The sequence below is a fragment of the Centruroides sculpturatus genome, unplaced genomic scaffold (genome assembly GCF_000671375.1).
Source record: "Centruroides sculpturatus isolate CEXI.00-Female unplaced genomic scaffold, Cexi_2.0 scaffold79, whole genome shotgun sequence".
NCBI classification, from domain to species: Eukaryota; Metazoa; Arthropoda; class Arachnida; order Scorpiones; family Buthidae; genus Centruroides; species Centruroides sculpturatus.
In genome coordinates this window covers 125,988-144,766 of record NW_019384415.1, presented here as the reverse complement: position 1 = coordinate 144,766, position 18,779 = coordinate 125,988, and the positions used below count along the sequence as shown (strand labels likewise).

The window sequence follows — 18,779 nt, the reverse complement described above, 5'->3', positions numbered from 1 at the left end:
AATACAATTTTTACGTTTTATAAAAAAAAAATCCTTAAAAAAGATTCAATTAAACTTCTTTCTTTTTTCCCCCGTGTAACTCGACTACTTGTACAGTACTTCAAATGTAATTCTCATAACAATAAATTTTATAGAAACTGCAAACAAAACACTGATTATGCTGTAAATTTGTAATAAAAATTGTAAAAGTAAATAGCGATTAAAATATCCCTTTGAGTATTGATATAAAATTTCAAAGATAGCAGAGGTTCTAGTAATATCAATAATAAACAGAGAGTACCACCATTTTCGGTAATTACTATACTCGAAAACTTTTAAACTATAACCTTCGAGACAAAAATGCAATAAAGTACTTTCACAGACATAAAAACGGCAACAAATTTTATTATCCTTCATTCATCAACTCTTAATTTACGACTGCATCAATCATTTACGGCACGAGGAAGTAGTATAAGCATCGATATACACTAGTACTTAATTATTCAACGTTTGAAAGGAATACTTTTTTTTTCCTTTCTAAAATAGGAAGGATAAAAAGAAAGAAAGAGTGAGAGAGAGAGAGAGAGAGAGGAGTAAACACTTTAAATTTATGTTCAAGATGTCATTGAATAGCAAATATTTAATCCCAAAATGCATAAGAGACAAGAAAAACTCTAATAATTATTATTATAAATATTTTAATATCTTCCTCTTAAAAATATTTTAGTGATGCAAATTAAATTTTTAATTAATAACCATTGAGAATATTCCATATATCCACCACAGAATTAAGGAGAAGAACGGTGTTTAATATGGAGGAGAGAGAGAGAGAGAGAGAGAGAGTTATTAAAGAAATATGCTTCCTGTATAGTAGTAATACATAGAAGACATTGTAACAGGTCCTCCCCCTTTTTTCTTTTATAAATAAGGGGAAAACATGTTAAATAAAATGTAGAAGGTGAAAGAACATCAAATTCCTAAATTGATTTGAAATAAAAATATAATAAATTGAAGAAAATTTAATTATTTCTGCTATTGTAAATTCTAATTTTAAGTTAATAAAGTAATAATATAAATTATATGGATGTTTATTGTTTGTTTTATAATATTTCTGAGATTTCCGAAGGCAAATAAGAGCGAATACAATACAGAATAAATGAGATTTAAATTTGAAAAATGTTTTCTATCAACTTTGTATATAACAAACATATTATGTAAATTAATTGTATATTCATAATGAATATTTAAAATGAATTTTATGAAGAAAAATTATGAATTTTTTATATGATTATCATATTTTTACCGTTTTATACTGGAAATATGTCTGTTTTTCTTTGTTTTACTTTATAATACAATAGTTATTAATTATTGAAAATACAGTTAATATTATTCTATATATATATATATATGTAGTAACAGTACAATCTAAAACATGCAATTTTTATACTGTGTTGAGAAATATTTTATTTGCTAGAGTTCTAGGGGTAGAAAACATCAAATATAATTAATATTTCTAATTATTTATATGTATATATTTTTTAAATAAAGATTTTCTATACTAAAAAAATCATTTTTCTTATATTTAAATCACTATACTTTCATCAAAATAACATTTTAAAAGGACGATATAATTATTAGTTATTTGCTTTGTGAAGCATATAATGAAAAACACACCTATACATGTATAGATAATTTAAATTACATGCATCACATAATATACAAAATAAGTATTTTAANGTAATATATAATTCAGCAATGATTAAGAGAAAATTCACTTGAAATTTAATATATATATATATATAATTTTTTTTTAATCGTTAGTGATGTGTAACCATTCAAACTTACCTCCAAAACATGCTCAGCTTGTCGTTCCCTGTCCAGACGTCTACTCGTAGTAGTGATCAACCCTGGAAAAGAGAAAAACGGCCATCATTAATCACAGTACGCGTCATTAACTAACTACCAGTATCACATTGGCTAAAAACACCCACTGAGTTTTTCATTAAAAACGATCGTCTCTACTGGAAATCTGATTAACGGTACCATCTCATGACTTTTTCCTGATGATGATAGATAACTGTTTTTGAAAATGTGACGTATTGCAGGATGCTACCATAATTTTATTCATTAGCATCGGATATTCTAGAAACGCCCTTTAATAATCATTCGTATTCAAATTATGCTACTTGCTGATTTAATTTTCTTTCAGGAAAGAAAAGAAAAAGAGATTTAAAAAAAAAAAAAAATCCTCCTCCATTCCATTGCAATGTTTTTCTTAATCAGATTTTTGCAAGATGGATTTGTTTATCGTTAAAGAACCATGCAAAGTCTTCAAAGATATTAAAAAGAACTGATGAGAAGTCTATGGTATAATTTTATTTCGGGTTCTACATGGATACTCTATATGAGATCTATGTGATGTAGTCCATCCAAGTGACTGTGTTATAAAACTTGTGTGTAATTTGGGGATAACATTCTGTCTTAATTGCAGTTTTTAGCTTAAAGAGAAAAACAAAGGCATTTTCGTACAGGATGCCCATTTTATTTAATTGAATGCCCACAAGGGGGTTTTCAATTAAATAAATTGGAAAGTCGGTACAGTAGAAATAATAGTTTATTGTCAAAAAAATACCATCATATAATAAACTATATTGCAACGAAAAAAAAAAAATAATAATAATAATGCTACCATCTATAAAGTTCGTACGTATTATTTATTTACTCACAGATATATTTTTCAAAATATATTGATTAATAAAGATATTTAATCCGAAAATTCTTTATTATTTTTTGTTTATAATTCAAATATGGCGTCTAATTCAATATCGAAAATGACGTGTACCCGTCAATCGACCAATGAAAATTCAGCTAATTACATTAAGTATGAATGACATTTACCGAATTTATGCATTAATATTTTGTGTTAACGTTGTGATAGACTTATCAAAATTATAAAGGCATAGATTTTTATTTATTATTTATAAATGCAACGAAAAGTAATAAATAATAGAAATCATAACTGAATTTAATAATTACTATTCTAAAATATTAATAAATGGTTTAGATTCATTTTAATTACACGTATGAGTAAAGTATTATCAATTAGATCGTACTCAGAACTATTTTTTTTTTATTTAAAAAAATTACTTTAGAGATTAATAAATGGATGAGGATCACTCTATACGAAAGGTAGAGTGATCCTAATCAGTGTTCTACTGCTTATAATTATTTAATAATTTAGTTTTAATCTATAAATTTTATATACACATCAAAATTTGTATGTTAGGTGAAGAGTTCTAGCATATCCTCACGAAATTTGGCACGAATATTCATGCTACCATAAAAAAAATACTGTGGGTCCCTCCCGAGCACGTGTAAAGCCCACTCTTAACTTATGTTCCAGAAATTTTTGCTGTTTTGTAGTCAGTAAATGTATATTTTGGTTACTAAGGTCATTGTTTTCATCACCTTCTTCCAAACAAAACCAATCGCCCGCCCCTCAAAAGCATGAGCAACACAGGGCACAAGCAGCTAGTTTCATATAGAAACGAATGAAACTTGTATGAAATTCAGGATAGAGTATTCGTTTTCACCTGTTTAGATGTAGGAAAATGAAGACTTATTTTACTGGGTATTGTCATTATTTTAATAAGCAAAATTTCATATCATTACAATCTGGCAGAAAACCTTCAAAATATAAATATCAGTCTATTCAAACAACATCAAAATTATTGATAAAAATGCAAAATTACAAGAGATTAATACATATACAGTCGACCCCCCCTATAACACTGTTGATTTTTCCGTTTTATATGAATTCCATGTTGTACGAGTCACTTAGATTTTACAAATACGTGAGCCGTTCACAGCCCGGCACACGTATTTGTAAAATCTAAGTGACTCGTATAACATGGAATTCATATGAAACGGAAAAATCAACAGTGTTATAGAGGGGTCGACTGTAATTAGACATTTCCTATTAAGTTCAATAAACGATTTCAATTTTAATCATATTATCTTATATAATACAATTAAAGTTAACACGAAGTCGTATTTTTCAAAATAAGTTTTGAACATGTAATTACAGGCTTTATTATAAAATATATAATATATATATATATATATACTGTAATAAAATTATTTTAGTGCCATAATAAAAGATAAACTGGAACTATAGATTACTATATCACATAAAATCTAATGGCACAATTCTGATGCCAACTCCAAGTAAAATAGAAGTTTTGATAGGGGCTTAAACAAACCGAGTAAGAGCCATTTTCTTTTTCTTTTGGACACAGATTTTAGAAAGGGGATCCTACTTTGATTGTACCACAACTTTTGCATTGATACTTTATTATTGTTTCCCCATCCACCATAAAAGATAATACACATGGTTACGTATATTCCTTTTATAATTTTAGTCGTTATTAAAGCACTATGGTGTGCTTAAATAACGGCTCGAACTTTAAAATGTTTTTATTGTTTACTTTGGTTTTACATTCAACGATCTTCCTTCCTTACCGTTTGGTCAATATGAATAACATTACGTATTCCGATGCAACGTGCCTTTTCTATAAGAATTTAAATTTTATATTAGAAGAGAAATAAGAATTAATATTCTTGTAACGTTGGTCGAGAACTTACGAACAGACACGTTCCAACAGGGGTGTAGAATGATGAGTGTGGCATCATATTGACAATACATGTTAACTAAATTGGTATTATTTAACTACACTAATTAACGTGTAAACGAATTAAGTAATATTTAATTAAAAAAAAAAAAACTCAAAATCATCCAAATCCGGTGTAAATGAAATCATTAATATAAAAGATTAATCACAAATCACAACACAATTGACCTAATTTCATCCAAAATTTCGTGTATAATGATAGAAGATATTATTTTACAGTTTGTAGCTAGTTGTTGTAGATAACGAAGAAAGTCTCATCGATCAACATCTTCCTCACGAGTAATTTCAGTTATAAATATTTTATAACATTAGTAATTACCAATTTCTGTAAACATGTAGGAGATTTAGTCCAATATTGAGCCTTTCTGTAATGATTTTTCTGCATAAATCTCTCCCTGTAAGTGATGCATATATATAAAAAAACAAGAGAGTAAGTTTGGAGAATTGGAATACTTACAAAATATTCCAATAAATATATATATTTTTTCTTTAAGTAGAGTCGTTAGATTAAGGGAAACGAATTTATGATTTTTATTTGCTATAATTTTCTTGTTTTATTATTTTCTCTGATTGAATTTAATACAATAAACTAGTTTTACTCTTGTAATTTAAAATTTAGTGTGGTCCAAAAGTCAGTTAGCATTGATGGACGATGAATGCGAGCTCCAAGAGGTACCTTCTTGAAGAATTTTCAATGTGATTTTAAAGTACAGTAGAGCCTCGATTATCCGACTCAATTGGGGACTGGGGTTGGTCGGATAATTGAAAAGTCGGATAACCGAAAAGTATGAAAAAATCCATTATTAGTGTAGTATACTATTAAATCTCATGTAATTAGTATATTATTATATCGCTATTAATCTACTTCGCGTTGAATTTTCATCGATGTGAAGCCTAACAAAAATTTTTTAAAATAATAATCGTCGCTATTGTGTCGTTAAAAATTAGAAAATTAAGCCTCGTTTAAATACTGGCTCCCTTTCATGATCGAATGAGTGTTGCCAGGTAAACCACGTAAAAATAATATTAAAGTAGCCAAGACATAGCCAAATATTGTAGCGCCACATCACTAGCGGACATATGAAATTTGCCGACTAGGATGGTCGGTTAACCGAGGTGTCGGTTAATCGGGGGTCGGATAATCGAGGCTCTACTGTAGTAAATCTCATCATTTCAATAATTGTTTTTTCGATTATTTATAAAGGTTTTTTCCTAATTTTTCCCCAGAAAAATCAAAATTTAAATATTTATTGATGTGAAAACTTTAATTTAAGCTGTCAAGTAAGTCAATGAACTTTTATCCTCCTCCCCCCTTTTTTTTTCTTAATGCAAATATTTAAATGAAAATAAATTAACGAAAACAATGGTTAAATATATTTAACCATTAATTTATTTTCATTTTGTTAGCATAATAATAAATTCTTCCTTGCTGTAAATTAATAATAAATGCATTACAAGCAGTAATTTTAAAGTGTGTGATGATGATGATATTATCTTAACAAACTTAAAGCCTCAGGGCACTTTATTATTCAGAAAATTTTCAATATTTTCTTGAAAATGTGCAAAGTTTAAGCACTTTAAAATATTTTTATTCACTCGGAATATAGAATCCATCAAAATAAAAGTTTCCCTCTTTGAATCACTAAGTGAATAGAACGAGAGAACAAAGAGTGAAGTGTACCATAGAAATTCGTAACCATAAAGGAAATCTAATATAGCTTTTAAAGCAATTAAAAACTTTTATATTAACTTTAATCGTCCGTCTATCTTTCTATCCGTAATGTTTCTCAAAAACTAAAAAACAAAATGGATTGATGGAATTAGTAGATAAGACCCACATCCATACGACAAGACTTTACTCTACTGAAATCACCCCATTTGATTTCAGTGCAATCCAACTTTGTGAGACATTTTTTAAATTTTATTCTTCCCATTTACAAATTTCTTTTATTCGTGCCAGTAATTGAGATGATGAGAATATTTTTTAGGATGGAAATTGGAAGATTTATTCAAATTCCCTAAATAAAACAAAAAATTTAATTGTATACTGGCACAATGAAGTGACTTTTCTTCAACACTAGGCAAGTTTCAATCTTTATTCAGTTAGAATAAAGATTGAAACTTACCTAGTGTTGAAGAAAAGTCACTTCATTGTGCCAGTATACAATACATAAATACAACACGGTTTCGACAACAACAAAAAAATTTAATGTTTTATGGGAGGTGTGAGTAGTATTAAAGGTTATAAACCACTGCTCTAAAGCAGGGGATCGCGCCCCTTCTGCATAGACCCATAAAGGGTCAATACTGACTCTGTTAGGAAGCCCCAAGTTAGAGTATCCACATTTATCTCTTGAAAGTTGGAGTAGAACCTTAAATTCTAGGTGCTTCAAAGTATCCTTTGTCATACTTCAAAGCCTGTAACTGAATTGTTAACGTATTTATACTTCAATAATTATATTTACTTCTAATTTTCATCTAATTATCTCCTAAAATTTCACTTTTAAAAGTCAAAAAGCGCATTAAATTCGAAGTAATTCGAAGCCACAAACTTGAAAATGTATATAAAAAATCCAGCAACGAGTTGCTTAACTTTCCCCGCAAAAAAAGTTAAAATTTTGTATCACGCCATCTGTTAAGAGATTTTATTTAAAAATCTTTTACATTACTAATTATTATTATTAAAAAAAACATTAATTTTCAGGGTAAAAGTGAGTTTTATATTAAAAAAAATTGTAAATGCTAATAACGAGTAAAATAATTAGTTCCGAACCCACTCGAGATATGACACGTGACCGCCTCTATCTCCCCACCCGCTCGACCTTTAACCACCAAAATTTAACAGAATCGACGTTTCTAATACACAAACCTCTCTACAAAATTTCAGCAATTTTCGACAAAAGGCATACGAGTTATTAAAATTTAAAGTGAGTGAATAAAATCGTACCTCCACACAAACACATAGAGACAAAATCCCAGAATATTTTTGCATTTCTCTACGTCTCAAGTACACCCCCCCGAATACAAAAATGTTAAAATTTGGGGGGTTGATTATTATTATTTTTTTTTACCATACTTTCTCTGTGTTATACAGTCGACTCCCCCCTATAACACTGTTGATAATTCCGTTTTATATGAATTCCACGTTTTACGAGTCACTTAGATTTTACAAATACGTGTGCCGGGCTGTGAACGGCTCACGTATTTGTAAAATCTAAGTGACTCGTACAACATGGAATTCATATAAAACGGAATTATCAACAGTGTTATAGGGGGGTCGACTTGTATATTAACACAACAGCCAGGGAAGTAGAAGAATGTATTGTTACAATTGTTAAAAGTAGAAAAAATTACTTTAATATATTTTATTTTTATTTTTTCTTACCAGGAATCGATAAATGAAGAAAGTTATTCGAGATTTGAGAAAACGTCTTCATTTTCTAAAAGGTTGGTTTGTTTAAATAAAAGCTAACATTCAAATTATTGACATTTCTTTCCTTATACAAACATAAAGAAGGGAGTAACAGAATTTTTCGAGACGGCAAAAGAACGAATTTAATTTGAAATGTCGAAAATGTAATTTTTGTTCTACTCTCGAGAGAATGTGTATTTAAAGACTAATTTAATGAAAGATCCACTCTTACTACGCGTGAAAGTCATTTTATTAAGTACCAAAGAAAGGAAAACAAAAGGAAAAAAAAGAATTATTAAAATACATTGAAAATACAAAAAAAAACATTACCAAATTAATAAATGAAAATTAAAAGTTAAAAATTAAACTACTTAATTTTCTAAACGTATTAGAAATTTCACGACATAAAGTAAAAATTATAATTAAAAAAAAATCAGGTAAATTTAATTAATACGAAAGATTTTAATGACGTTGATAAAAATATAAATTAACAAAAGATAAAGTAAATTAAAATGCTTATATGATAATTAACTTCATTAAAGGCGATTATGTAATAAGTATTTCGTTTAAGATTTGATGAACAGCTAAGTTCAGGGCATTGTTAAAAGTCTTCGAGTCGGTGGAGAAAATGTGAAATTATTCAAAGACCACAGCATTAATTAACGTACTTAACAATAATAGTAATTCTAATACAAGTACTAGAGAAGTTAATGTAGTGCTTGTCTGTCTTTAACTCATACACTACATTAAAACACACACATACTCTCTCTCTCCTCAACACTAGGTTGGTAAATAACGTGGTATAGTAATTAATCAATTAATTCGTTATGTGTTGCAATTTTCAAAAATTGCAGGCCTATAAATTACCACTGGCTGTCTGTCCTTCCTTAATCTCGAGAATGGTGTCAGATAGATGAAATTCGAGACCTGGTATGGAAAACACAGGGGCAGAAGGCCACGAATAACTGTATAAGAACTTCCGGTTTGGTCTAGAAGTCACGTTAATTCAATTCAAAATTTTTCTCCTGAACCGAGTACGATAGATGACCGGCATGATTCTACTGTTAACAGGTAAAGTATGATGTACAGGGGCAAGACTAATAAAATTGAGAGCATTGTGACGATGTTAAGATAAATAATTGCTGGTTTTATTTTATTTTTTTTTAAATAATAATAAATTCTATTCATGATTTTCATTCCCTTTTTTCCTGTTTTCTCTTTATAAATGGAAATTTTCACCATAATTTAAAGTATTAAAGTACAGTAATATCTCAACACTGGGTTAGTTACAAGAGTTATTAATTGGGGATGCAATTTAAAAAAATTATAGACCTATAAATTCGCAGTGTCATCTGTCTATCTGTCTGTCCTTCCTTAATCTCGAGAACGGAGTTAGATAGATGAAAGACGAGACCAGATATGGAAACCATGGAAATAGGAGGCCCTAATTAACTATATAAGAACTTCCTATACAAACCTGAAGTCACGTTATTTCAATTAAATATTTTCCCCTGAAAGGAGTTCGACAGATGATCGGTACGACTCTATTGATAACAGGAAAAGTATGGTGTACAGGGGAAAGCCTCTACTAATTTGAGGTGAAGAGCATATATTTAAATTAAATAAATTAAAAAATATATATATATATGATATGTGCTCACATTAATAATTTGAATTTACGTAAAATTCATTGTATTTAGACTGTTTTTTCCTAGCAATCACAAAGCAAGATATTAATATCAAATATAAGTAAAACGGCAAAGTTGTATTTGGGACAAGACTATGTCTCGAAGACTTACTACTAAGCTGGATCACTTTGATGCTCATGGTGAATCTCGTTCCCATTCTACAATCTTCTTTGGTATTGTTGATTTTGAGCATGATCGTTCAAACTTCGTTGGCCTAGGCCATGGCCACAACTTTGTCCAAGATGCATTTTCAGTGAAATTAACCTATCTAATGTCAAAATTTCTCTCCTTATGTGTCGCCCTGGGCTGAATTTTTGTCCATGCCTAACAAAAATTTCCCATTTTCGAAAAAAATAATCATGGCTATTGTATCATCCGAAATTATTTATATTTATTTTGCACAAACAACATATATATATAAAGAAATGTAAAAAAAAAATTATATTTCGGGAAGTTAATTTTAATATAAAATTAAAACAACTAGTGCCATCTAGTTTCAAAAACATTCCAATGATAAAATGAGAATCTCGGGTTAACCGGTCAAGGTCAGTACGTCACGACCAGAGATATATCAGGAATAACACAGGACAGGTAAATGTGTTTTTTCAAAGATTTGTTTGTCAAAATTTGATTTTGCAACATTCATATTTCCAACATGCAACACATGTGCAAATCTTGCACTAGTGCCTGTTTGTAGAAAGTGTGTTGCCATTTTATATTTTATTTTGACTTGGTTCTCGGTCTCCTGAGTACCTACAAGTCTGGTTTTATCTATGCTCGCATGATTTGGTCACCTAATACTCTGTGCCAAATTGCAACTTCTGAAAAGTACTTCTTCATACCTCTAAGCTGGTAAGCCAGGATGGCACCACAATTTTATAAACAAGACACAATTTTAAACATTATTGACAAGACTGCGTCTTGTCAATAATGTTTAACATAAAGGTATAGCTTTATAATTTACCTCAATTTTTGTAATTAATATCTTCAGGTAAATATTTTATTAAAAAAAGCAAAAATAGAAAATTTTATATACAGGTAACCCCCGTATAACACGGCCCTTCTATAGCACGGATTCACTCTAACACGGTTTGAGAATTGGTACCATCCCCCGTATAACACGGTACTTTTATAGCACGAATTCACTCTGACACGGTTCGAGAAATGGGTAAAACTCTCGTACAACATGAAATGTAATAAATTTTTACATATTTAAGTACTAATAGTTCACGAAAATTATTATTTTCGTGAACTATTAGTACTTCAGTGTGTAAATTTTCTTTTCTCATCTCCATACACATGGTCCTTCGCAAAAATTTTTTCAATTTTGCCATATTTCGACGCTTCTGCTTATGGTGTTAGATGTTTTNGCTGGTTTTATTTTATTTTTTTTAAATAATAATAAATTCTATTCATGATTTTCATTCCCTTTTTTCCTGTTTTCTCTTTATAAATGGAAATTTTGATTACTTATTGCATCAAAATGCAGCTCGAGGAGTATCTTTCTATAGAAAAAATATGTCTAGAAATATTTATTTTCAAGTTTCTCCGCCATTTTGAGATGGAAATGGTGGCGTGGAAAGATTACCAGACGAATTGTGCATACAAGTAGTCTCTTATGACGAATTGTATGAAACATAAGGGTGCTGTTTTGTATAAAATGTATGAATTTCTCTTCCTATTTTTTTAATTTTTTTACTGGAGATAAATTCTGTAAATATATTTTATTATTCCACAGAAATTAAAGTTCTTGAATAAAATTATATAATTAAGTATTTCTGTTTTTCTGTGCATCTATCAAATTATTTCTACTCTCCCCGCAAAAAAAGTTAAAATTTTGTATCACGCCATCTGTTAAGAGATTTTATTTAAAAATCTTTTACATTACTAATTATTATTATTAAAAAAAACATTAATTTTCAGGGTAAAAGTGAGTTTTATATTAAAAAAAATTGTAAATGCTAATAACGAGTAAAATAATTAGTTCCGAACCCACTCGAGATATGACACGTGACCGCCTCTATCTCCCCACCCGCTCGACCTTTAACCACCAAAATTTAACAGAATCGACGTTTCTAATACACAAACCTCTCTACAAAATTTCAGCAATTTTCGACAAAAGGCATACGAGTTATTAAAATTTAAAGTGAGTGAATAAAATCGTACCTCCACACAAACACATAGAGACAAAATCCCAGAATATTTTTGCATTTCTCTACGTCTCAAGTACACCCCCCCGAATACAAAAATGTTAAAATTTGGGGGGTTGATTATTATTATTTTTTTTTACCATACTTTCTCTGTGTTATACAGTCGACTCCCCCCTATAACACTGTTGATAATTCCGTTTTATATGAATTCCACGTTTTACGAGTCACTTAGATTTTACAAATACGTGTGCCGGGCTGTGAACGGCTCACGTATTTGTAAAATCTAAGTGACTCGTACAACATGGAATTCATATAAAACGGAATTATCAACAGTGTTATAGGGGANCATATTCAATATTGTAGTACCCAAATGAAGAAAATGATGATAGAAGTATATGTATATGTTACTGTGAATGACTGATATTTGGAGAATGTTAACATTTTCCAGTGAATGTCATGTGACAGCATTCGCACAGTCATTTTGTGTATGTACGAAATATTTGCTAAATATCGTTATTTCTCACTTACACTGGCAAATGTCGACATTCAGCATGCCCTGATGATGAATGTTGAATAAAAATATTTTTATTACGTTAAGACAAAAATGCAACTGTTTAATATGTCAAAATAGGAGAAAGCTTAAGTAACAGCACATATAAATAAACTGTTGAACCTAAAATGAACAGTACATTCTAAATCATTAAAGAAAATAATACAATAATAAACTTACACATAAATTATGTGATTAACATTATACAATCTTATTTATTTCAACAACTTAAACTGTTATGGCACTTTGAATTGCACAAGAGTCCCTTGCGTTTACAACTGCATTTATTCGTGGAACACTTCTTTTTTTGCAATGACAGCAGGTATAGCCTTGCCCTCCACTTTTTGAATTAGCTGTAGCTGCTTCTCTCAGTAATATTTCTTGAGAAGAAATCTCATCTATGGAAAGTAACTTTTCTTTACAAATTACAAACTTATTACTTTATTACGTGATTATGAACTGATCTTGTTAACGGTGTCTTTTATTCGGATATCGCCGACACCTTACCGACGACCCCTCTCATCCTCCACCACTCGACCTGGCAAACTGATCCCCACATCACAGGATCAAAAGAACAAAAACGCCATCCAGTGACAAAGTGGGCGGTTTCCACCAAACCGTTGCTGGGAAAAGAGGTACAACCTTGTCCTACCTCTGGATACCCACAAAGGATTTGGCGACAGACTGTCACCTCTGTCGACATTGGCTTCTCAGGTGTCGTTTTGACCTCCACCAAAGCTTATCTGTGCTTGTCAACATACACAGGTGATTGTTTGAATGTATAATAATATAACCAAATATTCTGTCTTTCACCAATGTATTTTGTATGTGTTGACATTCTCTAATTTTGGTCTTTTACGGTGACATGTGTATATATATATATATATATATACAGGGTGGCCCAAAAGTTAGTTTAGTAATTTGTAAAAGAGTTTTAAGGCATTGTAATTTGTGTATTAAACAAGAGAGAAATTTACTCTTTGCAATAGTTTTAACAACAAAAAAAATATTCAATAAACGGGGAATATAAAGATACAACCGTTCCTTTCTACTAAACACGTGATTTTTAACACAGAATTAAGAATTTTATGCGATTTTTCACGCGGCAGATAAAAGCAAGAATATATTTTGAATAATATATGAAAGGATCCGAGTAGCTACTTACTTGTTAATAACCTTAAAAATTTCTCTCGTACAGAGTTATGCTCACGTTTTAATATTTGAGTAAGAAGCATTACAACAGGGAGAAGAAGAAGGTAAGGGAAGTCTGTAATAAATATTGTAAAATAACGCGTGACAGAAATGTAAGGTGAGTTAGCTGAGTGGTAGATGTTAAAGAAAAACAGAAAAAAAAGCCACAAAGATCCTTCTGAAAGTTAAAATATTAAACGTAATCTATACGAATTTTTCATATGAACGAGCAGGGTATATAATTAAGAATATAATCTAAGTAAAGTGGAGTAACAGACACAGACGAACCTCGATTTAGCGCCGCCATTACTTTGTCTCCTGAACCGAGTGTTGCGGTTAAGTACAGTAATACGAATTATATGCAGTAACGAAGTTTGATTCACGTGATTTGGTGGTGATAATTTTGTTTATAACGCGATATTTATGGAAAAGATTTATTCAGATTCATTGGGGCTTTACTAGGATGGCGCTATATCGAGGCATAGCTGTATAGCGATCCTCTGAAATGATTTTTAAAACGAATATACATAAAAAAATTATGCTAATGTACACAAAATAATCACCTCGTATTGCATTTATATGTGTATATTTAATAATGTGATTGAAATCCGCACCAAACACCTGCATTTCTGAGATTCGTAAGTGTAAACTTATACACTCACCCCCATGTATTGATGATTAAAATTAAGGAAAAAAAATTACAGTAAATCGTCATAAACTAATTTCTGAACAGTTAATACGTAATAAGCACCATTTTATCTTTCCGAATTGACTACTCAACAGGTTGTCAAGCTTGGAAGTGAGAGTAAAAAAAAAAGAAACAAGATAAAAGAAGAGATTCAATCTTCTTTTAACTTCCGTTTTGATGTTCGCAATCAACATCGAACATGACAAAACATTCGTTTCAAGCATTTCCTTTTTATTCTCAACAACCTGTTATTTTGTTTTTATAGATATAGAGGGGGAGAATATGGATGATGTCATCACTGAGAACAAAGGAACTAAGCAGGAAAAAAAACCTAGGTAATTCCTTTCTAGAACTAGCAAATCTATAATATTTCACTCTATAATTTACTAAATTTTAAGATCAATTAATTATTTTCGATGTAGAATAAATAATAATAAAAAAAAAACCCACAGCAGCGAGTTGCTTAACTTTCCAGGCAACGTTTAAAACTGAGTGTGTGGAGCCATCTATTATGATATTTTATTCATTTTTTTTTAATTATAAAATGATTTTAAAAAAGTTTAATTTTGATGGTGGAGATGGGTTTTATAAAAATTGTAAATGTTAATAACGAGTAAAATTATCATTGAGTCCAAGCCTATTCGAGATTTGACACATGATTCCTTTTATCTCTCCATTCCCTCAACCTTTAACTATCAAAATTTAATAGCATTAAACCCCCTAATACACAAACCTCCCTGCAAAATTTCAGAAATTTTCGACAAAGGGCACAGGAGTTATTAAGCTTCAAAGTGGGTGAACATAATCGTGTCTCCCCACACTACACATACACACACAAACATCAATACATAAAGAAAAAAGCTCCCGAATTCTTGGCATTTATCGACTTTTTAACGTCCCTCGAGTCCAAAAATTTAAAAATCTTTGAGGGTCATTTATTGACCTATCTATTGATAAATACTTTCCCTCTGTTAACCGGGAAAGTAAAAATAAAAATAAATAATATAAATTATTGGCAATTCTTATCAACTTATTCTCGAAACTTTTAAAATTATTATAATAATCTATCAAAGGAGAAACAAAGAAAAGTTCTGTACAAACAATACGAAAAGATTGAAAATAAATGAATCGAAATGAAGAATGTAGAGGAAGACAAAGGATCTTTGTCGTCTAGTGATATTGTAGCAGTGAATATTCCACTTTGAATAATACATTAGCTCTGTGTGGAACCATTAGTAAGACAACCGAATTTCCAACGTCTGGGATAGGTTCTGCATCATCATTAATCATTTATAATATACAATACTCTAATGTAGAAATTTTAATTACCGACTATTTGTACTTTGTACCGATTGAAGTAATTAATGTACTGATTTTTTTAAGGTACATTATTGAAAAATTGTACATTAATTACGTTTCCTTTTTCTTTTTTTTTTGTTTTTGTTAATTAAAAATGTAATTTGAGTTATTTTTTAATTTTTAATTACGAAATAATGGGCACACACAGAGCATGTGGATGCACTGCGTGCCCATTGTTTCGCCAACTGTACCAATTGTATTCAATAAAAGTTGTTTGAAAAAATGTACCATACACGTCGATGCGCTGCTGTATTACAGTTTTTCACATTTATTAATACGTAAAATCTCCTATTAAACTTCGGTATAGCGCCGTATACGATTTGCTGATAATATGCCCTTTGCAATTTAGTAATTCGCAAGCTAATTGTCTAATTAAAAATTAAGTGGAAAATCCATAGTAACATGAGAATGGCGCTACATTGAGGTTTGTATCTAGAAATTCTCTGAAAATACATGAATATTTTAACGTATAAAGCGTGAAAAATAAAATTATAGTGCCATAAAATAGGTGTTAATATTTTGATTTTTTTTTGCGTGGCACACAGCGCACAGAGGATTTATTACGATAAAAATTGCTAGAATTTCTTAAAAATTTACACCGTTTTGAGTATTTAATTCAAAATAAAGAGTGTATGCATCTTTTAAATTAAGTACAAAATATATTTTAAACGTAAATCATCATTAAAATCACATTAAATTGAGCGTTACCGCAGCTAAGAGTTAACAATCGAGACGAATTTATTGTTATTGGTGTATTCGTTTCGCCGGAATAGTATATAACATTACGTCAATTTGACGTCATTTTACACTTTCTCATTATAAAGAGAGTACAAGAATGACGTCAAAATGACGTAAGAGCGTGCAATATTCATACAGAACGAATGAGCCTTCCTTATGTTGAATTAAAAAACAAATAATTAGAATACCAAATTTAATTTCTACAAATTTGTCGTTTAAAAGAATTTTTAAATCAAATTAATCGATTTAAAAAAAATAATAAAACTATTTCACAATTAAAATTCCAGTCAGAGTTGCATAACTTTCCAGGCAATGAAGTTAAAATTGTGTGTAGTGCCATCTGTTAAGAGATTTTATTTTAAAACTTTTTATATTATTAATTACTACAAAATGGCGAAAAAACTTTAATTTAGAGGATACAGATGAGTTTTAAAAAGTTTATAAATGGTAATAACGAGTAAAATCTCCATTAAGTCAGACCCTACTTGAGATATCACCCCTCTATCTCCTCACCCTCTTGACCTTTAACCACCAAAATTTACTAGTATCAAATCCCCTAATACACAGACCTTCCTGCAAAATTTCAGAGATTTCTGACAAAGGGTACGCGAGTTATTAAGGTTCAAAGTGAGCGAAAAAAATCGTGCTCCCACACAAACATACAGAAAAACTCCTGATTTTTTTGTATTTATCGTCGTTTGAAGTTTCAAAAATGTAAAAAAATTCGGAGAGGGTCCTTTTTCGACTTTCCCTCTGTTATACACGAGCAAAAAAAAAATCAAAATTAAAGAGGGGAGAGGGAATATGTTAAACTGTAACTTATAATAGTATTGTGAAAAAAATATTTAAAAAAACCCGTTTAAAACGTATTAATATATTGAAAGATAAACACTTAAGCAAGAAGATATAAATTTTCTGTCATTTTAGATTCGTATCTAATAGAATATAATGCAAATGACGTAATTTGCATGATGCAAACACTCGAGAGAATTTCGTTGTAAAACGTTGTACAATAGAAAACGTCAGAAACCTTAGAACCAAAGTAGAATACCAGATGAGAATATTTTAACACTGAAAAGATGGTTAGATAATAGAAGATAATAAGAATAAAAAGGAAATAGAGAAGGGACAAGTTTAGATACCAAGAATATTTTAGGGAAGGGGGAAGAAGAGGAGGAGGAGGAGCAAGAGGAGGAAGAGGAAAAGAAAGAAGAGGGAGGGGGGAAACGGATTTTAAATGGTATGAAATTCAATATAGAGAACGATTGAAATGACAGTAAAAGTAGGATATTACGTTGAATACTTTTACAGTGAGGACGGAAGAAATTGCCTCGAAAATGTATTACGTGCAAGAGAATATATCTTTTGTCAGGAACAGCGTGAAATATGGGATGCATATATTCTGGGATGAAATTCTATTGTGAGGATAAAAACGTGAATGCAGCCAACGATTAGGAGACTTATCAAAGTAATTTCGCAGGATTTCGGAATGGAAATGACTAAAATACTTTAGATTACAAGTTTTTCGATTATTTCTTACGCAAAGAAAAATGGCGACGTGTATTTTTTAATACATATATGTATTTTTTTTTTTTTACTCGCGCGACCCTCCTTTATATTATTATTATTATTATTATATTGTGTTTGATGAGAGAAATGATCGCAATTTATATATTACAATTAAATTATATCAATATTTTAAAGTGAATTACATACATGTGAATAACGTCTGTTCTTTCGTGTCGTGTCTCTTGGCATCACAATATTGTTACAAAATCAATAATCGGCTTTCTCAATTATATTAAAATATCCCAAAATTTTAGTCACATATACGTGTATTTGTAGAACTAATACAATGTATAGTACAGTACTAATATCAGGCAACGATGTGATTCCATCATGTTAGAGACGTAGGGTGTTTACAGACAAATTAATACATCAAAACTCGTATTTAAGATAAAATAAACGTCTTTTCTAATATTTAAATTCATTTCACTTCAATATTTTAAAATATACATTACAGATATTTGCACTCTTTAAACATTTTAAAATAATGTAAAATTAATTTAACGTCTTCTCTTCTTCTTCTTCCTCCTCCTCCTCCTCCTCTTCCTTCTCCTTTAACATTTCTTTTAATAAAACAAAATATATATATATATATTTTAAAAACCTCCTTCTGTTATATATTCTGCAAAATATTTATAAAAGAGAGTGCTTCCTTTCAATTTTCTTTTACTGCTTTTTAAATAAAAAATTTTTGGAAAGAAATTTTTTCGGTGGAGAAAATCATTAATTTTTAAGAAGCGTCAAGAAAGAGGCCATCATTTCCTTAA

At 29.9% G+C, this 18,779-nt stretch overlaps 1 protein-coding gene across 1 annotated transcript in view; it reads right to left on the bottom strand.

Moving 5' to 3' along the window:
- Positions 1–18,779, bottom strand: part of LOC111619153 (fat-like cadherin-related tumor suppressor homolog) — a gene marked incomplete at its 5' end in the record, with an annotated part of 165,933 nt that overhangs the window by 38,706 nt on the left and 108,448 nt on the right. Inside the window, one exon of the mRNA XM_023360827.1 lies at positions 1,825–1,886. Within this exon, the coding sequence (XP_023216595.1) occupies positions 1,825–1,886 (62 nt within the window). The remainder of the gene's footprint in view (positions 1–1,824; positions 1,887–18,779) is intronic.